Consider the following 23,671-nt stretch of genomic DNA (forward strand, 5'->3'; position numbering starts at 1 on the left):
TTGTTAAGTAGGTATATATTACGTAATAAGTTCAGTAACGGTCTCTATTGCTGTTCATGTGAAAAACTGCACAAGTAGCAGAAGCCTAAGTTCAGGTAATCCATCCTATTGCTGTATACAGATTGTACATGTGTTAAGTGGAATATTTCATAAAATATAGTATTAAAAATCCTTCTTAAAACAATTTACAGGTAATATACGTAATCGTACATTGTATATATTCATGAGGTTTGATACCAGAGAAAAATGTTCCGCAGAACTTATCTGAAGCAGCATTGCGGATTTGAGGCAATTAAGAGGAAGAAAGACATTACAGCAGCAGTCCATCAAGCCCCACTCATCATGCAATGCACGTTTCCGCCCTTCTTAAGAATTCTACTAAACGTTGCTCCAGATCTTACTTTCTTCCTTCACTTGTGATTGGAGTACGAGTGGAGTTTCATTACTTAATTACTCTTACTACCAAACGTAAAAATACTAATTAATTTAATATATTTTGGTATTTATATATTGTAAAATTTAAAAAATAATATTATTTTATGTTTTTATTCACATAGTATGACTCTGGGTGCGGCGTTTTAGAAAATGTATCTTTTTTATATTTAAGGCTAGCGGTATTTTTAAATTGTGTTAATTAACAATTCAAACTCACTCTTTGGGATAAATAATATATAGAATGAGTGTGGCTGCCCTGTGTAGTACTGTTTGGTAACAAGCCGTATTTGATGATCGTAGATGGTACCTAAGGTCCATGGAAAATGCAACAAATACACAATTTTGTGTCATAAAATTATTGACCAGGGAACCTAATGGACACAAACTTTAACGTGGGACCCGAACCACTGAAAATGGGTTAAGCTGCATCAACTAAGTGGTAGGTCAATTCAGTTCTCGCGCTGTTCAAGTTCCGAATAGTCTATTGAACTCGTGCACGCTAGACGCCTCTATTTGGGTCCGGGAATGATAACTGACATATGATCAATACGAGAATACCGTAGCGTAACCCCAACGCTTTATATGTCCTATCTCTCGTTGCTCAGCTGCAGGCTATATTACAGCGCTACGTCATGAGTCCAAACACCGTAATATAGATGTATCGAACAATTTTGCTTTGTTAATAAAGAATAGAACTTCATTATGCTTTCGAAAATCTTCACCATTCGAAAAATTCAGAAAGTTGGTTTTATTTGAACTAATTGATGATGCTAAGTGAGGGTGACGGTTTAAGTACACACGATGACAGATTGGTATCTGTCTACCCGTAATGTAATTAGTAGCGCTTCTTGGTCAAAGACTTATTAAATTTGTCATAACCATTATGCACTGTTAACTGCAAGTCTAAAGTCTAATTATTCTTGTGAAAATTACAACTAAATATCAGTAACATTGTCTGAATAGCTGGAGTTGACAATGTTAAAATCTTAATTATTAGTTATAAAAAATTAATTAGTTTGCTTTTAGACGAAGGTTTACTTAACAAAGCGTGGGGCAAATATTGAAGTAAATATGTTTATCGTCAACTGCTGTAAAACATATATTTAAAATGGTTTAGGTAAAGAGAACCGTAAAGCTTATTACTTTAATTAAAGTTGTGGATTAACGAGAACCCGGCATCTGTAATTATAATAATGCTATTAAACTTGCGAATTTGGTAGATTGGCATAATAGTGCACTTGCTAATAGCATGGGCTAGCTTAGTTAAACGAAATTATAATGGCATAACTTTTAATTGCACATTGGAAATTATTTTTATTTCATAAATTTTATAAAATCACCTCACTTATATTATTTACTTCAACGAATCTGATCACTTAGTAAACAATATATATATATATATATATATATATATATATATATATATATATAAATTTTTTTTAAATAAAGACTAGTAGAATCGCCCACGACTCTTCCATCCAAGATATTATGTTTCTGAAAATACTGAATGTGAACATCTAAATAAAGAGATTCATCAAAAAAGAAAGTTGTTATATATTGATTTTCAACGCCAGATTGATGAATAACAAATTTATCAACCTTTTAAATTAGAGAAGATTTTACTCAGAGGGAAATGTATGGGTCTCGGGTGAAGAGAGTACTCCTGAGTAAAGTGACTTTGGAAACATTCGGGTTGTAGGAATTCTCTTCTCATTCTTTTCACGATGAATTTTATATCCCGTCTTATATGTGTTGGGGAATTTATAGGTCAATTTATCCTGTTAACTCATAAATGCTTATAATCTACATCCATCAATCCATAATTTTTTTTATTATGTACGTACATTTTTTGGTTCACAGATCTAATTCTGTTACTATGACCAGGTATCCGATTTTCCTTGGACGTGTCACGTGATGAGGTGAAGGCCCTCTCTGCCCTGATGACCTTCAAATGCGCCTGCGTGGACGTACCCTTCGGCGGCGCCAAGGCCGGTATCAAGATCAACCCCAAGACATACAGTGAGCACGAGCTGGAGAAAATCACCAGGAGATTCACCCTCGAGTTGGCCAAGAAAGGATTCATTGGTAAGACTTTCACTTCAGTGTACGATTTCAGGTTCAGTGACAAATTGTAAAACGTATCTTAGCTCAGAAGTATTGGCATGTCACAAATCTACTTCCAAACATATATTCCATTTCCAAATATATAAGGCCAATACATTTTGATATGGAGCAAATAAACCCTGTATCTATGTTTTTTTTCTTGGATTATGTTTAAATATTTTCCCATAAGACTGACAGAATGTAATTTACACCTCCTACTTTCCAAACTCAAATTAAATCCCAAAATTCTCGAAATCTATCAAACCCGTTACATAACATGTATCCGTTGATATACATTAGCCTGCCTGTGCCTACTCTCATTAGTGTGATTCGCTATATGCACTGCCAAGTAAACAGTTAATATATTAGGAAAATAAATACCAAACCAAGCCTAACCTAGACGTCTCACTGGGGTTAGTAACCAGGTACCACAGAATTGAAAACTAGCTAGGTCCTATCAATATTAGCACTAAGCCTGACCGTCGGATTGCGCTGAGAAACCGCTGCTACAGTGAGACTTGTAAGATTTTTTCTGATAAAGTCCTATCTGTGCGATTTCTAATTTTAAGCTGGAGTGGAAATGGCTAAAATAGGTCCACAAATGTGCATTTTTGGTGTTGATCCCACAAGTACTGTACATCCAACCCTGCTTTTCCCATTCTAATTATTTTCGGTAACGTACTTAGCTACAATAATTCAGAAATAAAAGTTTGTTGAATTTGAAAAAAACATACTCAATATAGTATCAGTCGTGAGTCAATACATAAATTATTTTAACTCGATTTAAGTAGCACATTATCGTTTATTGGATTCAATCACTATTATTTATTTTATGTTTGCCAATATTCTTTATTAATTTATTTTTTTTTTAGAAAAGTAGCTATAAATAAACTACCTAGTATTTTTTATTATCTTATACTTATGTCTAAATATAATTATGTTTTGTAGTTATTAGCCTCTGAGTTTTGAGCTTATTACAATGTTGAATGTAGAAATATTCAGTGAAGAATATAGGAAAAGTTAATATAATATTAATACAATTTTAATTCAACACAATGAAATTTAGGACGCGTTAAAGGACCCATGAAACGGGCCAGTTTTATGGAGCGTGTTCAACTAAGAAGCATTGAATATAAAGTCATTTTATGTCTGCAAGGAAACATTTCAAATGTTTACTGTCGTATCAGTAAATTGTGAATGTATACATCGATATATTATATGTTGTTTCTAAATAACAAGTTTAATTTTTCATGATTGTGATATTTTATAAGACAGTTAATCTCGCCAAAAAATCATGTATATAACCACAGTCTTGGGGCTTCAAAGGGAGTAAATGCTGTTGTTTTGCAGGTTCATTATTAAAAGCTTAGAGCAGTGTTTCTCATAGACAATTTTAAAAGACAAAACATTGAGATATCACCCAGTGAAATAACCCAACACTCCATCTTCATCTCATGCGGAACTTAGAGTGGCCTCTTCCCAAAAGTTATTAGGAAGTCGGCAGTTACTAACCAACTGGTAGTCAAATCGCTGATTGTTGAGAGAGAGAGAGAGAGAGAATAGTAAATGTGTCGGAACACTACAGACAATAAATTAAAAATTATTGTTATGTTACAGTAATGATTATTTCAAGTAAAAAAGTTAAATAATTTGAGAGAGAGAGAGAGAATAGTAAATGTGTCGGAACACTACAGACAATAAATTATTGTTATGTTACAGTAATGATTATTTCAAGTAAAAAATTTAAATAATTTGAGAGAGAGAGAGAGAGAATAGTAAATGTGTCGGAACACTACAGACAATAAATTAAAAATTATTGTTATGTTACAGTAATGATTATTTCAAGTAAAAAAGTTAAATAATTTGAGAGAGAGAGAATAGTAAATGTGTCGGAACACTACAGACAATAAATTATTGTTATGTTACAGTAATGATTATTTCAAGTAAAAAAGTTAAATCATTTTGTTAAACATAATTTTTTTCAAATATTTTACTTTTTCTATTATTTAAAGAAATTTAAAAACTAAATATAAGTAAATGTTATACAGCAAACGTGAGAGAAACTTTTAATTTTTTTTTAATTTTTTGCTACGTGAACAAGATTATGCAGAAAACAAATGAGACCGATAATTAGATTCTAAATCATAATTTACTAGTGTGATATGTCATAAGATCGCTATTTGCTTAGACAAACGAGCGTTGATTGCAATACAACATTCTTAAACACTCTCATTGTTCTAATTTATTGAAATTTACATTATTTGATTAAACTATCTGGTTCGGCAGCGTTTCCTACATTACCAAAGGCTAGACTCAGATTACTATTAAATTTAGAAATTGCAATTTCTAAATTGGAAGTTGAACCCGAGCTCATTCGCAGATAAGCTATTATGTTAACCATTTCACAATCACGGACAATGCTGAAAGTACTGTAAGTATACTTACATAAATGTACCTACACTCATGAAACGAAAATAAAATTTTCATATTTAATACACCACATAAAAATAGGTTTAACATTTTTAAACTGGTTCCCCTATATAAAACAGGTAATTATGTGGAACCGTTTAAAAAATCTTGACGTTATAAAATGTAACGCTTACTCTCAGTCAGGTATCAGTTCACGGATGATTCACAGGTACATTGAGCCCATCCAAGCGTACAATGTATTGATATTGACAGTGGCAGTTATTGTATTTTCTCGTTCGTTGAATCAAAACTTGATTATGGCAATAATACCAAACCAGATGCGATATTCCAGGCTGTTGTTCAGTGTTAAATTAGAGCAGACATGTGAATAATGATTTTAACCGTTAAAACATTTCAGGGATGTTTAACTACTGTTCCCCATTGTAAATTATTAACATGAGGAATTATCAGGAATCACATTATTTAAATGTTTTGTTAAAACATCACAATTGCGTTGTTGCTTTGCAGAAACATACAATTATATTTACATAACTATTACATGTATTTGTTTTTAATTTATAATTATGTCCTTAAAAATATATAATATTACATACGCTTTGCTTTAGAGTATTATGAATATTGTCGATTTGTTATTGATTTTAATTATATCAAATATTATATCGGCTCTATATTTTTTTAAACTTCATTTTATACTCTTCACAATATTATACTCGTTTTACTAAGGATCATAATAATTGGTATAAAAATACTATTTCAATCTCTCACAATAAAAATCTGATACAAGTGTGTGAAAAAGAAAAACTGGCTATTTGAGTTAAACCTACATAAATACCTTCAAAATATTTGGCATATATAATACTTACTTTCTTTGTATTTATATTTACAAATTTCTTTAAAAATCATATTAATTTCATATTAAGATACAGCTATACATTAGTTGCAAGGTATTTTTTTTCTTATTAAAGCACAAGAGATAAAAAGAAAAGTAACCATTTCTATTAGTTCGAAAAAGATGCTTTTTTAAATATGTTGATACAAAATTTCACAAAAACCGGTAATAATATTAAAGATGTTTAAATAATATAACTATATCCTAATATAGACGATATTTAATACAGATAAGATACAATAAAATCAGCGGGATATTACTGAAAATTAAGTTTGCGTACCGTGGAGCTAACAAATCTATGGGAAATTTACATAAAACTTACATGTATTAAAACAGTAAAATGACATTTCCTTAGCCGTCTTCTTCTGATTCTGGTTAACAGGGTTAAAAATCTCAGATATTTTTAAATTAAAGCATGTGCAAGTTGTGAATGGTTTAGTAAGCTTTACATAAAGACAAGACTGGCATACGAATAAATTTAATTTTTAAACATGTTTCATTGTATATTATATTTAAAACATCCTCCTAAAATATGATACGAGTTCCAAAATTTATATATATTTATATATATATATATATATATATATATATATATATATTATATAATTATTATAAATATATATATATATATATTTATATATTTATTTATATTATATAATATATATATATATATATATATATATATATATATATATAAAAGATTCGTAGTTGAACTAAAAAAACACACACACAAATGCCAATAAGATATCTGTTGGAGTGAGAGTCCGCCAATAACCTGAGGTAAGATGTATTACAACTCGCTGCTGACGGTGTTAAAGGCAACGCACGTCCTCATAACTCATCAGAGAGGGAGAGGTGAACCTATGATTGGGCGATCATGCCAGATCCCCTACACATACCAATCATACCCAACCGCAATAGGGGGCTTTTTCATCTTAGGATACTAACACCTTGGGATAGTGTTCCTGGATTATAATAAACATGACAAATTAAATAGTCTGCGTCATATAGTTTTGTTTTCTGATGACCATCTCTCTCTCTCTGTGTGGGTGTGTGTGTGTGTGTGTGTGTGTGTGTGTGTGTGTGTGTGTGTGTGTGTGTGTGTGTGTGTGTGTGTGTGTATTTCGTGTAACATTACAATACAACTTATCGTTAAAGAATTTTAAATTCTTTCAAACAAATTTTTGTATTCATTTCGCAAGAAAAAATTATTCAATTCCTTTTTTTAATATTTCCCATTGCTATGACTTTGTTTAACAGATTTAGTCTCACATCAATTTGAGTTCTTGAAAAGTGTTTATTTTGAAACCCGTGTGTTTATTACTTACAAAATTAAATATTTTGAAACTTACTTTTTGAGTTTATCAAAACAATTTTGATAACTTACTTTATATGTATATATATACAAAGTAAGTTGTCTTTGGTAGGTATATATATATATATATATATATATATATATATATATATATATACACAAAGTAAGTTATCGTTGGTAGGTATTATATATATATATATATATATATATTTATATATATATATATATATATATATATATATATATATATATATATATATATTTATATATATATACATTAAATTGTATAAATGGCAATAGCCTTATTTAATTTCAATAATAAGGCTCCGCCGGGAGTCGAACTCGGATCTCTCACTTGCCGGGTGAAAGTGCTACCATTACACCTCAGAGCGCTTACTTTTTCCGATTCAATTATTTTGTATTTGGCCGTATCTGTTACATACGCGTTTAAATAAGCAAACTAACATATGATCGGACGACCAAATACCTGTCAGACGACTTTTATTTACATTAAATTGTATAAATGGCAATAGCCTTATTTAATTTCAATAAACATTGAATCACAAAAAGTACTTGCTCCGCCGGGAGTCGAACCCGGATCTCTCGCTTGCCGTAATTTTTGTGATTCAATGTTTATTGAAATTATATATATATATATATATATATATATATATATATAATTTTCCCAGGATCTTGTCAGGATTAGGCCCGTACTTTCTTTCCAACTCTGAGTATAAATATTGTATCGTTTGAATCAATAATATACAGTATGACGAATAAAAACACACAGAGAGGAAATGTAATGGAAATGTGTATATATATATATATATATATATATATATATATATATATATATTGAATTGAACTGGTTTATTTCAAAAATCTTACATTTCAATGGCATATTAAATTATGTGTTGCATATGTGAAATGTATACAGTAAATTACAAGGCGGAAGTAATCAATTTTGATGTGTTTGGTGTGTAACAGGACCTGGTGTTGACGTGCCAGCTCCCGACATGGGCACTGGAGAGAGGGAGATGTCTTGGATTGCTGACACTTACGCCAAAACCATCGGTTTGTATCTTTTTACACTTACAAAGTACCAATATTACAAACAAGACAATGCATATTTCTATTAACCAAGAGCGTATATTCATATTTACTCTGTAAAAGAGGAACTTCTACAGAACAAGAATATTAAATATATGATACAAACATTATTACTTATAATAGAAGATTCGATATTGGTAACAAAGTTCTAGTTTAAAATCCAATATTTCCTCTTTAAATATTAAGTTAAATAATTAATATTATTGAAATCTCTAGGATTTGTTTCAGAATCTTGAAATACGAATGGGTATCTCATATAACAGTCCCTATATACAATGTCGGTTACGCAATCATATCAAGCAGTAAAGTAAACTCGTAACAATGTAGAATAGTCTACAGTGAGCAAAATTGTCAACTTCATTTGTTTTTAAGACAGTTCAGAAAGTCTTAAGCAGTTCCTACTTGGTGTAACTGGAACTATAAAATTCCGATTTTACGAGTCACTTTGCAAATAACCAACTGAGGACTTTTTGAAGTATTATTTTTATAGAAGTACATAAACTCGCAGACCAATTACCAAGTTAAAACGCCGAGATATCCGATACTTGTTCCAAAGTGAATTGTAAATTGTGCATAACAAGTTTGAAAGTTTAAGTAAGATAGATTTGTTTAGCAAGTAGTTATAAAGATTTAAGTGGATTCGTGGCCTAATAACATGCAATAAGTCGAAACCACGGCACTTACAGTCTTGTATGTATTATGTTGTGCCAAAATATATTAGATTCAATACCAAATTACGTTTTCTCGCCACTCAACAACATGTGCATGGAGGATTTTTCATTGTTATATAATTGCTAAAATATTATCAGGACTTACTTTTTCACTATGTCCAACATGTATCTGCTTTTTGGCAACCACTAAATATTTTTTATTTTCAACAAAAACTTAAATATTCCAAGAACTTTTTGGAAAGGTAAGGGAATAGAATATTCAGATAGATTGTTGCTAATGTAATAAAAATAATTAATACAATGAACATGAACTCATAATATAAAATATTTCAATAATTGACGTCTCCTTGTCGCTTGATAACGTGATCTTCCGAAGTGTAACCTCAGATACTCGGATCCTCCTGATTTTGATTAATCCTGTCTGGTGTTCTGCGGTATCTGAACTTAGATATCCTTTGATTAGAATTCTGCTTAATCACTTCAAATGTTCGGTTACGACCATCCATGTGGTAGATAAACAATAAAACACTAATTTTGTTGTAGAAATAAAATACCCATATTTGGTTTTCTAAACGGACCTTATATAGAGGTTATGTATCAAGAGAACGTAACATCAGACTGAACTTTAGCTAGCTTACTACATAGAAATAGGGGTGGTTATCTAGCACATTCTGCAAGCTCTATAGAGAACTCAAGTATAGGACTTGGCAGAGTTCCTCTAGCTGTCAATACAACCGACAGTCAATCTGGAAAATGCCGGTTTTCTTAAACATTACTCCTAGTTTGACTTATTGATATAAAGACATCGTCTAAAAGTAGGATTTACAAAGTGGTTAATACTGGAGTAGTTATAATAATTTTATCGCACTTATCTCTTCAGTGACATAGCATTTATTTAACATGTTTATATCCCTATTAGTTAGTAAAGGGGTATAGTTTAGCATTTTAAATTAAGTATCAGATTCTATCGGTATAGCCAAGACCTGACAACCCAAGGTTACAAATCCAGATGGTTCTGTATTTTTTTATCGGAATAATGTTTGCATCGCTAAAAAAACTGGTCTTGGTTTTAAACAATCACATTCACCATTTTACTCATAATGCTAATATTGTGTATTTATGGACACGGTTCAAGTGTTAGGTGGTGAAATTCATTTAAATATTCCAATTTTTCTAAGAAACTGTACGTTTGCAAGGCAAAATGGGAAGATGGATTTAAATTATACAAAGTCCCTCAAAACCTAATAAAACTTTATTGGAATAATATTTCAATTTCACCATTCCCATTCTTCTAATTTCATTACTATACGTTTATAAAGGCCACTTGGACATCAACGCACACGCCTGCGTGACCGGGAAGCCCATCAACCAAGGAGGTATCCACGGACGAGTCTCCGCCACTGGCCGAGGAGTGTTTCACGGACTCCAGAACTTTGTGCTGGAGGCGGGTTACATGAGCATGATCGGTACCACTCCAGGCTGGGGCGGCAAGACTTTCATCGTGCAGGTGATTACATTAGCTTTTTATCTTAATATTTCTGTAATACCCCGTGATATTTTCTTTTTTATGAAGGAAAACAGAACTGTCTAAGCGAGCAGATGTTATTTGTAAACTTTTATAAGTGCTCATTAATTTATAATATGTTTATATTACGTCATTGGTCCTTAAATAACGACTGGACATCCCGCATATAGTGTCTAACTTAAAATGATATATGTAACGTCAAAATGAACAGAAAATGTCGTTAAATACGTATCTTATTTCCCTTCATAGTTTTGTTTCTCATTCCCATCCGTGGGAAACTAGAAAGTTGAAAGTTTTGCTTGAATATTTCCCTTACTAAAAATTAACGTCATAGGAATAATAAAGCTTCACTGGTCGAAAAGATACGGCTGTTGTTTTTGCCTTTTTAGCGTTTCTTTGACATGTAATTTCAAAAAGGAACCTAATCACACACAATAATGGTTAGTAAATGGTAAGGTTAACAAAATAACTTTCAATATTTTTTGCAATTTAATCTGGGAAATATTTAAAAATTTATGATTGTTTGATAGTATTTTTCCAGTTATTTTAACATTTTGTCTTTATTAGACTACTTATATACGAGAATCCCAACAAATTTTATTATTGCGTCAGTAAAGTTTACATACAATGAATGCTCTTACTAATAGTTAACACCTACTACTACAAATAGTATTTACTTACAAGTTATTACTTACAATCAAATCAAAATATTTTAAGCGATATTATAACATTTACATGGACACACTGGTAATATATTTCAAACATTTATTTAAAAAAAAACATATTTTAGTTTAACAAATAGAATTACTGGAATTAATTAGAATTTTACAAGACCATTACTAATAAAGCTGTTATTATATATAGCTGTTACAATAGCTTGGCTACTCTAAACATGGCGTCTAGAAGGGATAAAGATACCTCTTGTACATACGTGTTTATTATATACAATGGTTATAACAGAACACTTAAAACAATGCCCAACGGTTGTTTTCACTGTTGCCTGTCGATTGGACGTAGATCGCTTGCTTCATTGAGTGGACAGGGGTAGTATACACAGAAGAAAATTCACAGTTTTCGGTGTGTCTCTTGGGGTTCTTACATTTTTGTGGGTAAGTTTTTTAATTCTGAAAGAATTGTCTAAATCTTTTAGCAGGGAATAATTTAATTATAAGCATATTAATATAAGCATAATTTTGCTTTTATAATATGTTTATATTTTGTAAGTTTATGTATGCTTAAATTTTAAGTTGATATGTTTACAATAACAACAATTTGAAGTATTTGAATTTTGATTCATAAAATTGCACTTTGAACTCAAAAGCCTTGGATGTTGCATATATACAATAAATATATTTTGAGCGTTTTAAGACCTTTTGATTTGATCCAATGTAATTAAGTACCGATAAGGTTCAATTTAATGTTTTAAAAGAATCTTTATTGTTTTATTTGAATTTTCAACCGTTCAATCAATAACAATCAAGTATAACTACTGTGACACTGTTACAACGATTACATGTTATGTAATAAAAAAATGTTCTTTTTTATGCGCAATTTTGTAGGTTAGAAATTTTGCATGTTTTTTTTTCTTTTATTTAAAATAACTGTTTAATTTACACTAATAATAGTTATCAATATGACACTGTTTTACTTATTATTGAACCTACATGTGGTAGTTTTATCTGTACATAACTCCACTAAGAGCCGTCTTTAGTGAACAAATCTTGACCCATCAAATTTAGCAAACCCATAACAATAATGTTTTAGATTTAAAACATTTTTGGGCCATTATTTCGGAAATTATAATTACATGAGGCTTCTCATTTTAAAGATACAATTAATATGCATCCAAACCTTTTTTACATTTATACAATGTTATATTTTTGATATTTTACCAAAAACGTAAAAACAAGTTTGAATTGTTTTAAATAAATAACCAATAAGATTTATCTAAAACTAAACAAATTTTGGTGCGTATTAAGTATATCTTTAAAATCTCCCATAATTATACCACCACAGATAGTGGCTCATAAATGGTTGACATTATTCTTGTTGGACTAAAACCAAGATAGCCAGCTCTTAAGTGATAATTATGGAATAAATATTATCAATTTTCTGTAACTCCCAGGGATTCGGTAACGTGGGACTGCACACTACCCGATACCTTTGCAGAGCGGGGGCCAAGTGCATAGGCGTCATCGAGTGGGACGGATCTATCTACAGCCCTGATGGAATCGACCCCAAGGTATAATTTTATTATTGAATACTAGCTGCCAAACCGTTAAAAACGATGGAGAAAGTACGAGTTTTAGGCCAACCTTTGACTTTGTGGGTTATAATTTGCTCTTCGAAAGAAAGAGTAGCTCCGAAAGGCACATTTGTATTTTCCTGCTAACATAGATTTGAAACCAGTAACTGATTGGATCACTAATTAACTTATATACAGTGTTTGAAAAATCAAAAGTTGTTTATAATATTTCAAAAGTTTCGTATTTGAGTATGGAGTTCTTTAGCTACAGTGATGTTTGTAGCTATAACTTAACAGCTTTTGTATAATATCAAAAATGTAGGTTTATTGATTGAGTTCAATATAAATTGGAATGAACGTGTTTATATTTTTTAACTACCAGATTACGTTTGCTAGAGGAAACATTTATTATATTTGGTAATACTCTGACAGTAATATAAATGCTGTTTCAATTTTAAATTAGATTTATTTAAGTAATTTTTCATCAGTAATATCAGTGTTAAACTTTCTCCATTTTAATATTTTTTTCCAAACGCTGTTTATTTTTTTTTCTTGGACCTAAATAGCATAGAGTCGGGAGCCAATATGTTTTGTAAGTACACAGTCTAATTTTAATTAAATCAAAAGAGGAATTTCCTCTAAGACTTATATTGATACTATGCTAGTAGAGACGAATTTCTTTCTCAGATCACACTTTGTCTACTTCAAAACAATAAAACAAACCGCTGAGTACGTAATAATCCTAAATTAGTCACCCAACTCAGTGAAGATACAGTATTGACTGAATTTCAGCCATTATCTATTTATTATTCGAAATTTTTATTCATTTTTATATTTTTATTTCATACTTTCTCTAGCCACCCGCCAACAATGAAAATTGTAATTTTGAAACTTCATAATCTTTATTGTAATCTCTAGATTACGTAATTCAAACTAATAACCATTCAAATTTCTTGATTTAAAAGTTTTTATGCTTAGTATATTTATTTATGTTAATAGATTTATTAACATGTGAAGAAAATATCCTGTTTTCCTCATAATTCTCTCATAGTCCAAAACAAGCTTTAAGCAATGAATTATGTACTTATCCAATTACTATACTATTATCATTAATTATGGGACTAAGTGTTCCATAATCTATATATATAAAAATGAATGTTTGTGTGTTTGTCCTTTATGGAATCGTACACTATTTGACCGATCGTTAAGAAAATTTGAATGTATATGTACTTTTCGGCGGAGAAGGTTTATATGCTATACTGATTTATAAAACTCACCACGAGGTGGCGCTGCAAAATATACAAGTTTTCAAAGCGCCTGCACATTATAAACTGCAATTACGAGACAGTTACGTATATTAATTTGCCAAAGACTATTTGAAGGCACTAAGTTAGAATATATGTTTGTCTTTATGATAAATATATGGTTGAACTTAAAGCTTGACTGTTAGACCGCTTCATAATAAAATACACGTACGTGTATAATGGCTATATAATAAGCATACACAGATTTTCTTGATCGTGACAACAAGACAAACTCTACATCGGTGTTAGAAATATAATGCACTTGAACCAGAAGTGCAAATACATGGCCAAGGCTTACGTAAAGCGTGCGAAGCCGCGGGAAATAGCTAGTAATTTATATTTTAAAGAAAAGAAAGGGGATTCTATTTTACTATCTTCAGCAACTTTTAACGAAGTTTATAAGTAGAGGAACCCTTGTAATTTCAAAGTTGTTGTTTCTTTAAAATGTCTATCCGTGAAGGACTCATTTTCAGTTGCAAGTTTTATAACGGTCGATTGAAAAGTTTGGAGAATTACTTCAACTGAAGTTTTGGAGGAATGTTGTTTTAATCTACAGAAAATGGACTAAACACTATGTTTTACTGTTACAGGCAATATGATACTCTGTTGTTTTTCAAACATTTATATTTTAGATTATTGTGTTGTTTATAAACACAACGGATTTAAATTGGAATATTTAAATTCCAAAACGAACAGATTTATATTTTATTGTTTCTTATTTTAATTTATTTTGTAATTTTTCAGAAACTTGAAGACTACAAAATTGAAAAGGGGACCATTAATGGATACCCTGAAGCTAAACCCTATGAAGGAGAAAACCTCATGTTCGAACAATGCGATATTTTCATCCCCGCTGCTGTTGAAAAAGTTATCACATCGAAGAACGCAAGCAAAATCAATGCCAAGGTAAATGATCTATAATATACTACATTAATTACTACTTTGTTACATATATATAAGAACTATATATAAGAAAGTACTGTGATATTCGATGTTATTCGGTTATTCAAAGTCATGTAACGGACAAGTGCATTAACAGATATATTTGTTAAATAGTTTGTAAATAACCTTAAAAAATATCTCACAACTTATAATAGAATGCACAACTTAAATCAATTTTTTTAATACGTCTTAAGTAAATCAATTTGTGTGCTTAATTTTTCTAAAAATATGCTACCACTCACTGGTGAAAAAATGAGCGCGATAATAAATGTTAAAAACCTTGGTATGCGGGCTTTCTAGTCATTTCTAGTCTTAACATTTTTTTTTATTTAGAAGATTTTTTATATAGAAGACAAACAAACAAGAGCTGACTCAATTATTCAATCCGATGACGTGTCATGTTTAGCATTTAAAGCATGACTAAGAACTAATTTTAAAAAATTATACAATTAAATTTATTAAAAATATGGTATTTTAATTTTTTTTTTTTTTAGAAAATTTCACAGACATTTTATGCATACCAAATGAATTGTAAGATTTGTGTTACATTCAGCATTTAGCGAATTTGGCAAATTGTGGATAAGTTCATACCATCATCAGATTCTTAATATGATTTGCACTTTTAACCCATTTTATCCTAAATGCATTAATTTTTCTACAACAACTAAATTAAAATCTTTTAAATTAAACTGTACTTACACTTTAAGTAATTGAGTATCAAAACCATATTCCCAAGTTAATTTGATCTGTCATTGCGTTACAATAAAAGTTATAAATGACTTCAACTATTTCTTGCTTAGAGTCTATTATAAATATACAAACTTAGGCTACTCAGAAACTTTAATTGTTTGGGCACCTCTAATATGAATGCAATCACGCCTGCTTGAAATAAACTGTGAAACGACTTCATTGATTGCTTTTCATTGTCAACAAGCAAACATTCTGCAATTGAGCAGACATCATTAATTCTTGGTATTACATACACAAGTTATATCATCAATTAAAACTTAACCGTACCTGCCATTTATCAACATCGCCGGTAAATGTAGGTTTTAGACAATATGAAATTGGTATTAAGTAGTTCTTTCAAAAAATACATTTTATTTCTCCTTGCATGTACCCAATATTTGTATTAATTATTTAAAAAGTATCAAATTTGTTACACGAAATGCTCTAAATTTGTAATTAATAGAATAAGAACTATAAAAGAGTGAACACCTTTTAAATAATTCCATTATCGAATTTTAAAGAGTAAAAAATTTAATATTTCAGTATACGAGTAAATTAGCATTAATGTTAAAACAAAAATATTTATCATGGGAAAGCGTTTATTATTTACAATTTATATACAATCGTCACCGAAATTTTTCTTCCTCAAAATCATTACTGGAGCATGGTTCAGTTTGAATCACACACATAGTGAGTGTGTAAATATATATATATATATATATATATATATATATATATATATATATATTTACTTAACTCCACATTACAGGGTTATCTTTATATTAGTATAATGAATGGTCAACTAAAGACCCTTTTTTTAATTATTTTATTCGATCGTTGAATAACGAAACACGTGTCTGCGAATATAATAATTATTTAAAGGGACCAAGTTGACCATTCATTATACTAATATACATATATATTCGTAAATACTTTATTAGTTTTATATATATATATATATATATATATATATATATACAATGGTCCTTATTAGCTCTAACTGTTGTTAATAGTCACAAGTGTCTTATGATTCATAATTAATAACTTACGATATCAACAGATTTCAAGAAAACAGTTTTCTCACTTCAGTCCAAATTTAAATACTTAAATAAAATAAGTTTTATTTAAATAGAAATTTTTTTTATAACTCATTTCTTTCTATATTTCCAGCTTATTAGATCCAAAACACTACTTATTAACTGTTGTGTTTTTTTTTTTTTTAATATGCATTTTTATACTCACACGAAAAACATTTACTATATATTACATTACAATAACTTTTAGTAAACAAATCATTCTTGAACTAACTTCCTCGTATCATAAGTTTTAGTAGCATAAACAATATTTTATTTAACAAAATAATCTCTTTTTCTCAAATCCGTGATAAGGGTATAGTTGTTCTTTTGGTTGAAAATTTTGCTGTTTTGCTATTACTGTAGTTCAATTTGTATATTTTAATTATTCTTACATCCAAACATCAGATTATAGCTGAGGCGGCCAACGGACCCACGACCCCTGCGGCAGATAAGATCCTGATAGACAGGAACATCCTGGTCATCCCTGACCTTTACATCAACGCTGGTGGTGTCACCGTCTCCTTCTTCGAGTGGCTCAAGAATCTCAACCACGTGTCTTATGGCAGACTCACCTTCAAGTATGAAAGGGAGTCTAACTACCACTTGCTAGGTAATCAATTGCTTCAGTCATAGTTTAAATTGAATAAGAGTAGTTGATAGAAATGTACGAGTACTGACCGCAGAAGTTAAAATGTGATAATCTTTTTTCTTCATGTATTAAATTGCTTATATGATTTGTAATTATTTATTCAACGTTACGTCTTCTTTGTGTATTAGTACACAAAAAGAAGACCATGATTTGGAAGCAAGTTTAAAAAAATTGTTTCTATTAAGTTGAGCAATGAATTTCCTGGAGTTTACACCACATGGATTAATTATTCTTGACGCCAAATTTCACCAAAATTAGATTTGATTTTGTACCTAAGATAACATTAACGTAATGAGTATTATTTAAAATTCAAGCCCTTGTAGCTTGTGAACCACAAATTTGAAGAATGTGAATGGTACTTTTTGTACTAGAAAATAGTAGTCTGGATTACCTTGAATTGTAAATTATAAAACAGCAAAATATTAACATTTTCGGGGGAAAGGAATAGACCTTTCGTGGCACAACGAACTATCAAAATTGCAACCTTCAATTCATACATTCTGTTTTAGTTTTTAGAAAACTTTTTATTTTTTGGCCCAATCACACCCCTACAATAGACTTAGACAGACCGTACGTGTCCGAATTCGTGGCAATTTTGTTTTTCACCATATGTCTGTCTGCAAACGGAGAAAGTATGTATGGACAAATTGGCAAACGACGTTATTAAACCTAGAATTTGCTCTGATCTCTAAATCAACACAAAAGCAGAAGAATTCTATAAATGACTACCAAATATAATGGTTATTAATACCTTGAATATGTTTATGCAAAGATTGCCTTAGAACAATAATACAGGTGTTAACGAATCAGAAAATTTACCTTCTTCTTTGTAGGGGAAATTCGCATCCTACTCTGTATTGGGAAGCGCTGTGTCGGATGTCGGTTAATGTGGTTTTCTTAGTTGCAAAACTGTAGCAACAAACTAAAAGGAGGGTTCTAGTTCTGTATTGCCCTGCATGATATACACTTGATAAGCTGAAACGCGTAATTAGTCATGTGAAACCAGTGAAAATATTTTGTTGAATTAATGATGGTAGGCTAGTAGCCCTACTCAGTGTTAACACCTCCCATTATCATCCTTTGCCCCTCTTCAGCTCAACTGGCTTTGCATACCTTATGAGGTTTTTTGTTATCTTTCCTGAGTGGAGATATCATTGAGCTCAAAATTCCAAAGGATAACGCTAGCTAGCAGATAAGCATTTAAAAACTTCAACAGTGATATACCACCATACATCGTGATACAAATATCCCTTACTCTGTAAAAACTGTAATTTAAATAGTACAACTCATTACAGAAAACATCATGGCTAACGAATGAACACTGTTTGCTGGAAAACCATTTGTTCGTACTGCAGGCGATACCTATTAATCCCAGACCTACTATCATCATAATATTTCTCTTTTCATCGTTCTTTTTATTTCTCTGCAATATTACTAATTATCAGAATTCTTAAATGATATCCATCATTTAAGCTAACTCAGTTTACTTCTTTTACTTTACAATTTAATACAACTAATCCACACACTATTCAAGATAAAAATCATAAACCTAAAATTTTCAACTCGAGTCAACTCACAGGTAATACACGTAATCTAATGTAAATGTGTTTTGCTTTGTAATTATCTCTTTTAATTTCTAACAATGGATTAATCTTTTTAATTTGTTAGGGATTACGTTCTTTCATTTAAACGATTCAGAATTACCATACCATCATTTTGTATCGAAATTCGTCATTTTTTTACTCTTCAAAATAAGATATTTACTTCTGTATATTCTGTTATATATTTTGTGGAAATAAATATGATTTTTATTTTTATTTTCATTTCATTTGCTTCAAGTGGTAATAAAATGTCCATTTACCAATTCGGGTACGAAAATCCAATCTGATAGCTGCATTCTAGAAGATGTGCGTGCGTACCATGCTTATATTGATCTCCATCTTCATCTTCCACGGTCCAGCACTTTAAGCCCCAGATGTACAATTTCTTAATGTGACCTTGGAATCTTTATCTTACAAACGTTTAGAGAATAGTTGTAGCTCACTTTATAATTTCGCCGTTAAATTATTATTGTAGCACTATTAATAAAAACTAATTTCGAGTCCAATGAGTCCGCTAATCGTTTCCAATCATTTAATCTTGTTAATTTTTGTATATTGAAATACAAATTCACATATACTATCAACACGTTATATCTATATAAAGGCATATTCAAAGGTTTGAGCCCATTCGAAAAGACTTGATTTAAAATTACTACATCTAGTAGTGATGATTTAAATATTCCACTTGTTCATTAACTCTATCTACTTACTTCTCCTAGTACTCAGTAAATGTAAAAGGATCGAAATTTACGAACCATCATTGAAACTTAAACTCAATACGGTAAAAGTTAAGAAAGACTAGATAATTTCAATTAATCATATAAACTACTAAAAAGGATGCGCGGTTTATCCAGAGACGCGAATAACCGTAATCTGTAGCGCAAAGGGCGGTGTCTACACATAATTAAGGCCAGCGCTTGCTTGCATGTTACCTCCGAGAACATTAAATATAGACCATCCCCGGTGATATACATGAGCCTCCACTCATCTTACCCCCCACACGGTAACCTTTATATCCCCACATTAATATGCAAAGCTAGCCAAGCTATCCATTAAACGATCATTTGCTATTAAACGTGATTCTCATATAGTGTTCAGATCCCTATATTGTAGCTCAGCAGCTCAAATGTAATCTTAGGAGTTAACTAAATGTATTTTAGAGCTCCTAACGAGGGCTAGTATTCATTACCGTTAAGTAACTGATGTTTCTAGATGGGATTTTATGATATTTTCAATTCATCAGAACGGAGAATTGATATATGGACTTCATCAAGGATCGGTTTTAGACACACATTATTTATCTCATACTTATAAATCATGTGAAGTTAAAATATGTTTATACAATATGTAACTACTCTCAAATGTATCTGTTGGAAATAGATACTTGCATATAGTATATGGAGCACAACCTCAACTCCTCAAGAAAATAACATTTCTTGAAATATATTTTAGCAATCTTGAAATTCATCCATCGTACTATCAGCATTCAAATTTAATAGATTATTATTACAAAACAAAATTTATATACCGAAAAACTAATAGTCGAAGAAGTTAATTCCACAATAACATAATTAGACAAATATCTGTTTAAATATTTTTGTGATTTGATTTTTTATGTATCTACATAATTACATATATGAATGTAGATATTACACTTTACTTTTTATTTATTTGATGTCTGAAAATTACCAAATCCTAGACTTCAGCGTTTTTTATATGTAGAGCCTCTAATACTTATCACTGTCACGAATTAATTCATGATTGTTTAAATAACTTAACTCTCTGATTCTGACTGCGTACCTGATATCGGTGAGCTAGGTTAGGTATGGTTGGCTAACCAATAAATTATACATTTTAACTTGTTTTTTTATTTTTATGTTAACATGAGCATTTTATTATAACTCTATTTTAACATCATTGTCGACTCTACAGAGGAAATAAATATTTTATATTATTTTACAATCGAAACCGGTCTCTTGAATAAACATATAAACACAAAAAACGAGGATTATTAAGGTAACTACCTTTTTGTCATATGAATTAATTATATTATTCTCGTTACAGAGTCTGTGCAGGAGTCACTAGAACGTAGATTTGGAAATGTCGGTGGTAAAATTCCAGTAACACCTTCACAATCATTCCAAAAGCGAATCTCTGGAGCCTCCGAGAAAGACATCGTCCACTCTGGTCTGGACTACACCATGGAACGTTCGGCTAGGGTAAGTTGTTCTAAGAACCCCATCCACAATTGTTATTGAGATTCAATGGGATTGGCTACCAGATGTCTTATTCCGAAAGTGTAGTGAATATTACAAAAATAATAAATCATACTCGTTTAATATGTTTATCTTTAGTAGAGTAAACGTGTCATAAGTGAACTAATGTCCTTGTTTAAAGTTTATTATTGACAGTGGATGATGACTTTACAGGATAACAGGGTTTCTGGAGTTTCCCACCGTCAAGACTACAAACGTAGAACACTACATTTTGTATATTGGAATCTATCTTCTTCAGATTTCATAAACATTAAGTAATAAGGTTAAGCATATACAAAGATTGAAAACTAATCAAATAGTGATGAACTCTGAAAAGTCATAATTAAAAACATAACAAATCGTACATCAAACAAACTCAAGCTTTTAAAGCTACGATCATGTCACTCCATAGTGTAAGCGTACCGGTACTGAACACACCACACACACTAAAAAAGTTGAAAGACTGAGAATTGGGAACTGTGCCAACTGCAACATGTTACAGATTCAGTTTATATGACTATGTGATGGATTCTGACTACTATAAACTGAAATAAAATATTTCTTATCAAAGATTTAGTGTCCCTACAGAGAGAATAAAGTCAAACTAAGAGATTTAGCACTATATTTGTAACTTACAAAGGTACCTACAATATGTATCCATGAATCTGTAATATACACTAAATAAAGAACCTCGTATACAGTTTACAATATCGAATAGAACAAAGAGAAACGCCGGAGAAATAATGAAGAAACAGACTGTGTATAATTAGATTTCGGAAATTTTCCATCGTTATTTTCTTCATACCTGACATACATTTTCTTCACACTCTATTACTCTTTCAAACATTCCACCGTCAATAACAGACTTTGAACAAAGAAGTTATAATTGTTTAAATGCAGTAAGTCCCAATCACTGCATTGGTGTGATGGTTTATTTACATCAAACTTTTATTCTAGCTCTCTGTTACTTTATTCCTGCTATTTTATAACACAAGCATCTCGAATACGTAGATTCATTGTACGGAATTATTCAGACCTACCATGATTCTGAAGATTTTTTTTTTGAAACTGTGGTTTAGACTCATTACCTTTGCAATTTGAAATTCCATTCTTTTGATACAAGTCAACAATTTTGACTGTGAAATTTATTGTTTATATTATATATTTTAAATATCATATATAAAGATTTTATATTTTTTTCTTCAACGGTTTTTCTTTCGGCAGGGTTTCAAACTTACTTTTTTAATATTTATAATTCCCAATGATATAATCTAACTGTTTCTACTTCTCCTGTCATCAGGGATGTTAAAATTGGTTATAAATCTGATATTTGTAACTAACCACACCAAAACCGATTTTACCTCCTTAAGATAAAGAATATTGTGACCTCCCCTCCTCCTACACCTCTAATACTTGGCTTTGAAGTGTACTCGTATTAATGAGCCTTCTCTCGACTAATTACTTTGATCTATTCTAATTTAATAAGATGCACTTGCATAATGATCGTTGATTTTTAATGAACCAAGCAGGAGGATTTAACTGAGGTGGACATCAGCGTGTTATTATGTATAAAAGGAAGATGAATAACGCTTGTTTGTCTATTACTAACTGATTATTTATTTGTTTTAGAGTTAGAAACTAGATACACTATTTAACTGTGTAATAACTTTTAAAAATCTATTGCAAAAAAATATTTAAATGATAGTCACGCGCTTGTTTTTTTTTTATTATTGTATTATAAAAAAACAAAGGGACACACATTAAGACGTTCATTTACAGACTTGCAGTTCAAGTGAATAGAATGAATTACGTACATAATTATTTGAAACGTTTCTCAAATCACTTGTTTAATTATTCACAAATATTAAGTTGTGATGGTATATTTTTCTAATTGAAACTTCGTTTTTGTTCCAGGCCATTATGAAAACAGCACAAAAGTACAATCTTGGACTGGATTTGAGGACCGCAGCCTATGTGAATTCCATTGAGAAAATTTACACAACTTACAGAGAAGCTGGCTTGGCATTTTAAGACAGATTTTGTATTTGTAAATATTCTATTGGATCAAATTAACGTGTGGAAATGTTCAATTTGTTAATTATACGAAAATTCTAATTATTTGCTACTTGTAATCTTTCTTTTGTGTCTGCGTACTAGAATCACCCTCATGAGAGAATTCCCAGAAAATGTACCATATGTTTGCAGATCATGATCCCTTTATATGCAGATCATGATCCTTTATCACAAAAGTACCTAACATATTGGAGAGTCAAATATACCGGAGTAACACCACCTACAATAGAGAATACTACCATTCACAAAGCAATGAAAATGTGTTGCAAAGGTGTTGCCCAAGAGATTAGTTTAGAACCAACACTCGTCCACCAGTAGG

The 23,671-nt window shown here is 30.6% G+C and overlaps 1 protein-coding gene across 1 annotated transcript in view; it reads left to right on the top strand.

Moving 5' to 3' along the window:
- LOC124362387 (glutamate dehydrogenase, mitochondrial-like) overlaps positions 1-23,397 on the top strand; it is a 47,789-nt gene extending 24,392 nt beyond the window's left edge. Inside the window, exons 2-9 of the mRNA XM_046816828.1 lie at positions 2,320-2,520; positions 8,160-8,246; positions 10,273-10,460; positions 12,604-12,720; positions 14,772-14,933; positions 17,180-17,384; positions 21,089-21,243; positions 23,194-23,397. Of these exons, the coding sequence (XP_046672784.1) occupies positions 2,320-2,520; positions 8,160-8,246; positions 10,273-10,460; positions 12,604-12,720; positions 14,772-14,933; positions 17,180-17,384; positions 21,089-21,243; positions 23,194-23,310 (1,232 nt within the window). The 3' untranslated portion in view covers positions 23,311-23,397. The remainder of the gene's footprint in view (positions 1-2,319; positions 2,521-8,159; positions 8,247-10,272; positions 10,461-12,603; positions 12,721-14,771; positions 14,934-17,179; positions 17,385-21,088; positions 21,244-23,193) is intronic.
- Positions 23,398-23,671: the final 274 nt, after the last annotated feature.

The sequence above is a fragment of the Homalodisca vitripennis genome, chromosome 5 (genome assembly GCF_021130785.1).
Source record: "Homalodisca vitripennis isolate AUS2020 chromosome 5, UT_GWSS_2.1, whole genome shotgun sequence".
NCBI classification, from domain to species: Eukaryota; Metazoa; Arthropoda; class Insecta; order Hemiptera; family Cicadellidae; genus Homalodisca; species Homalodisca vitripennis.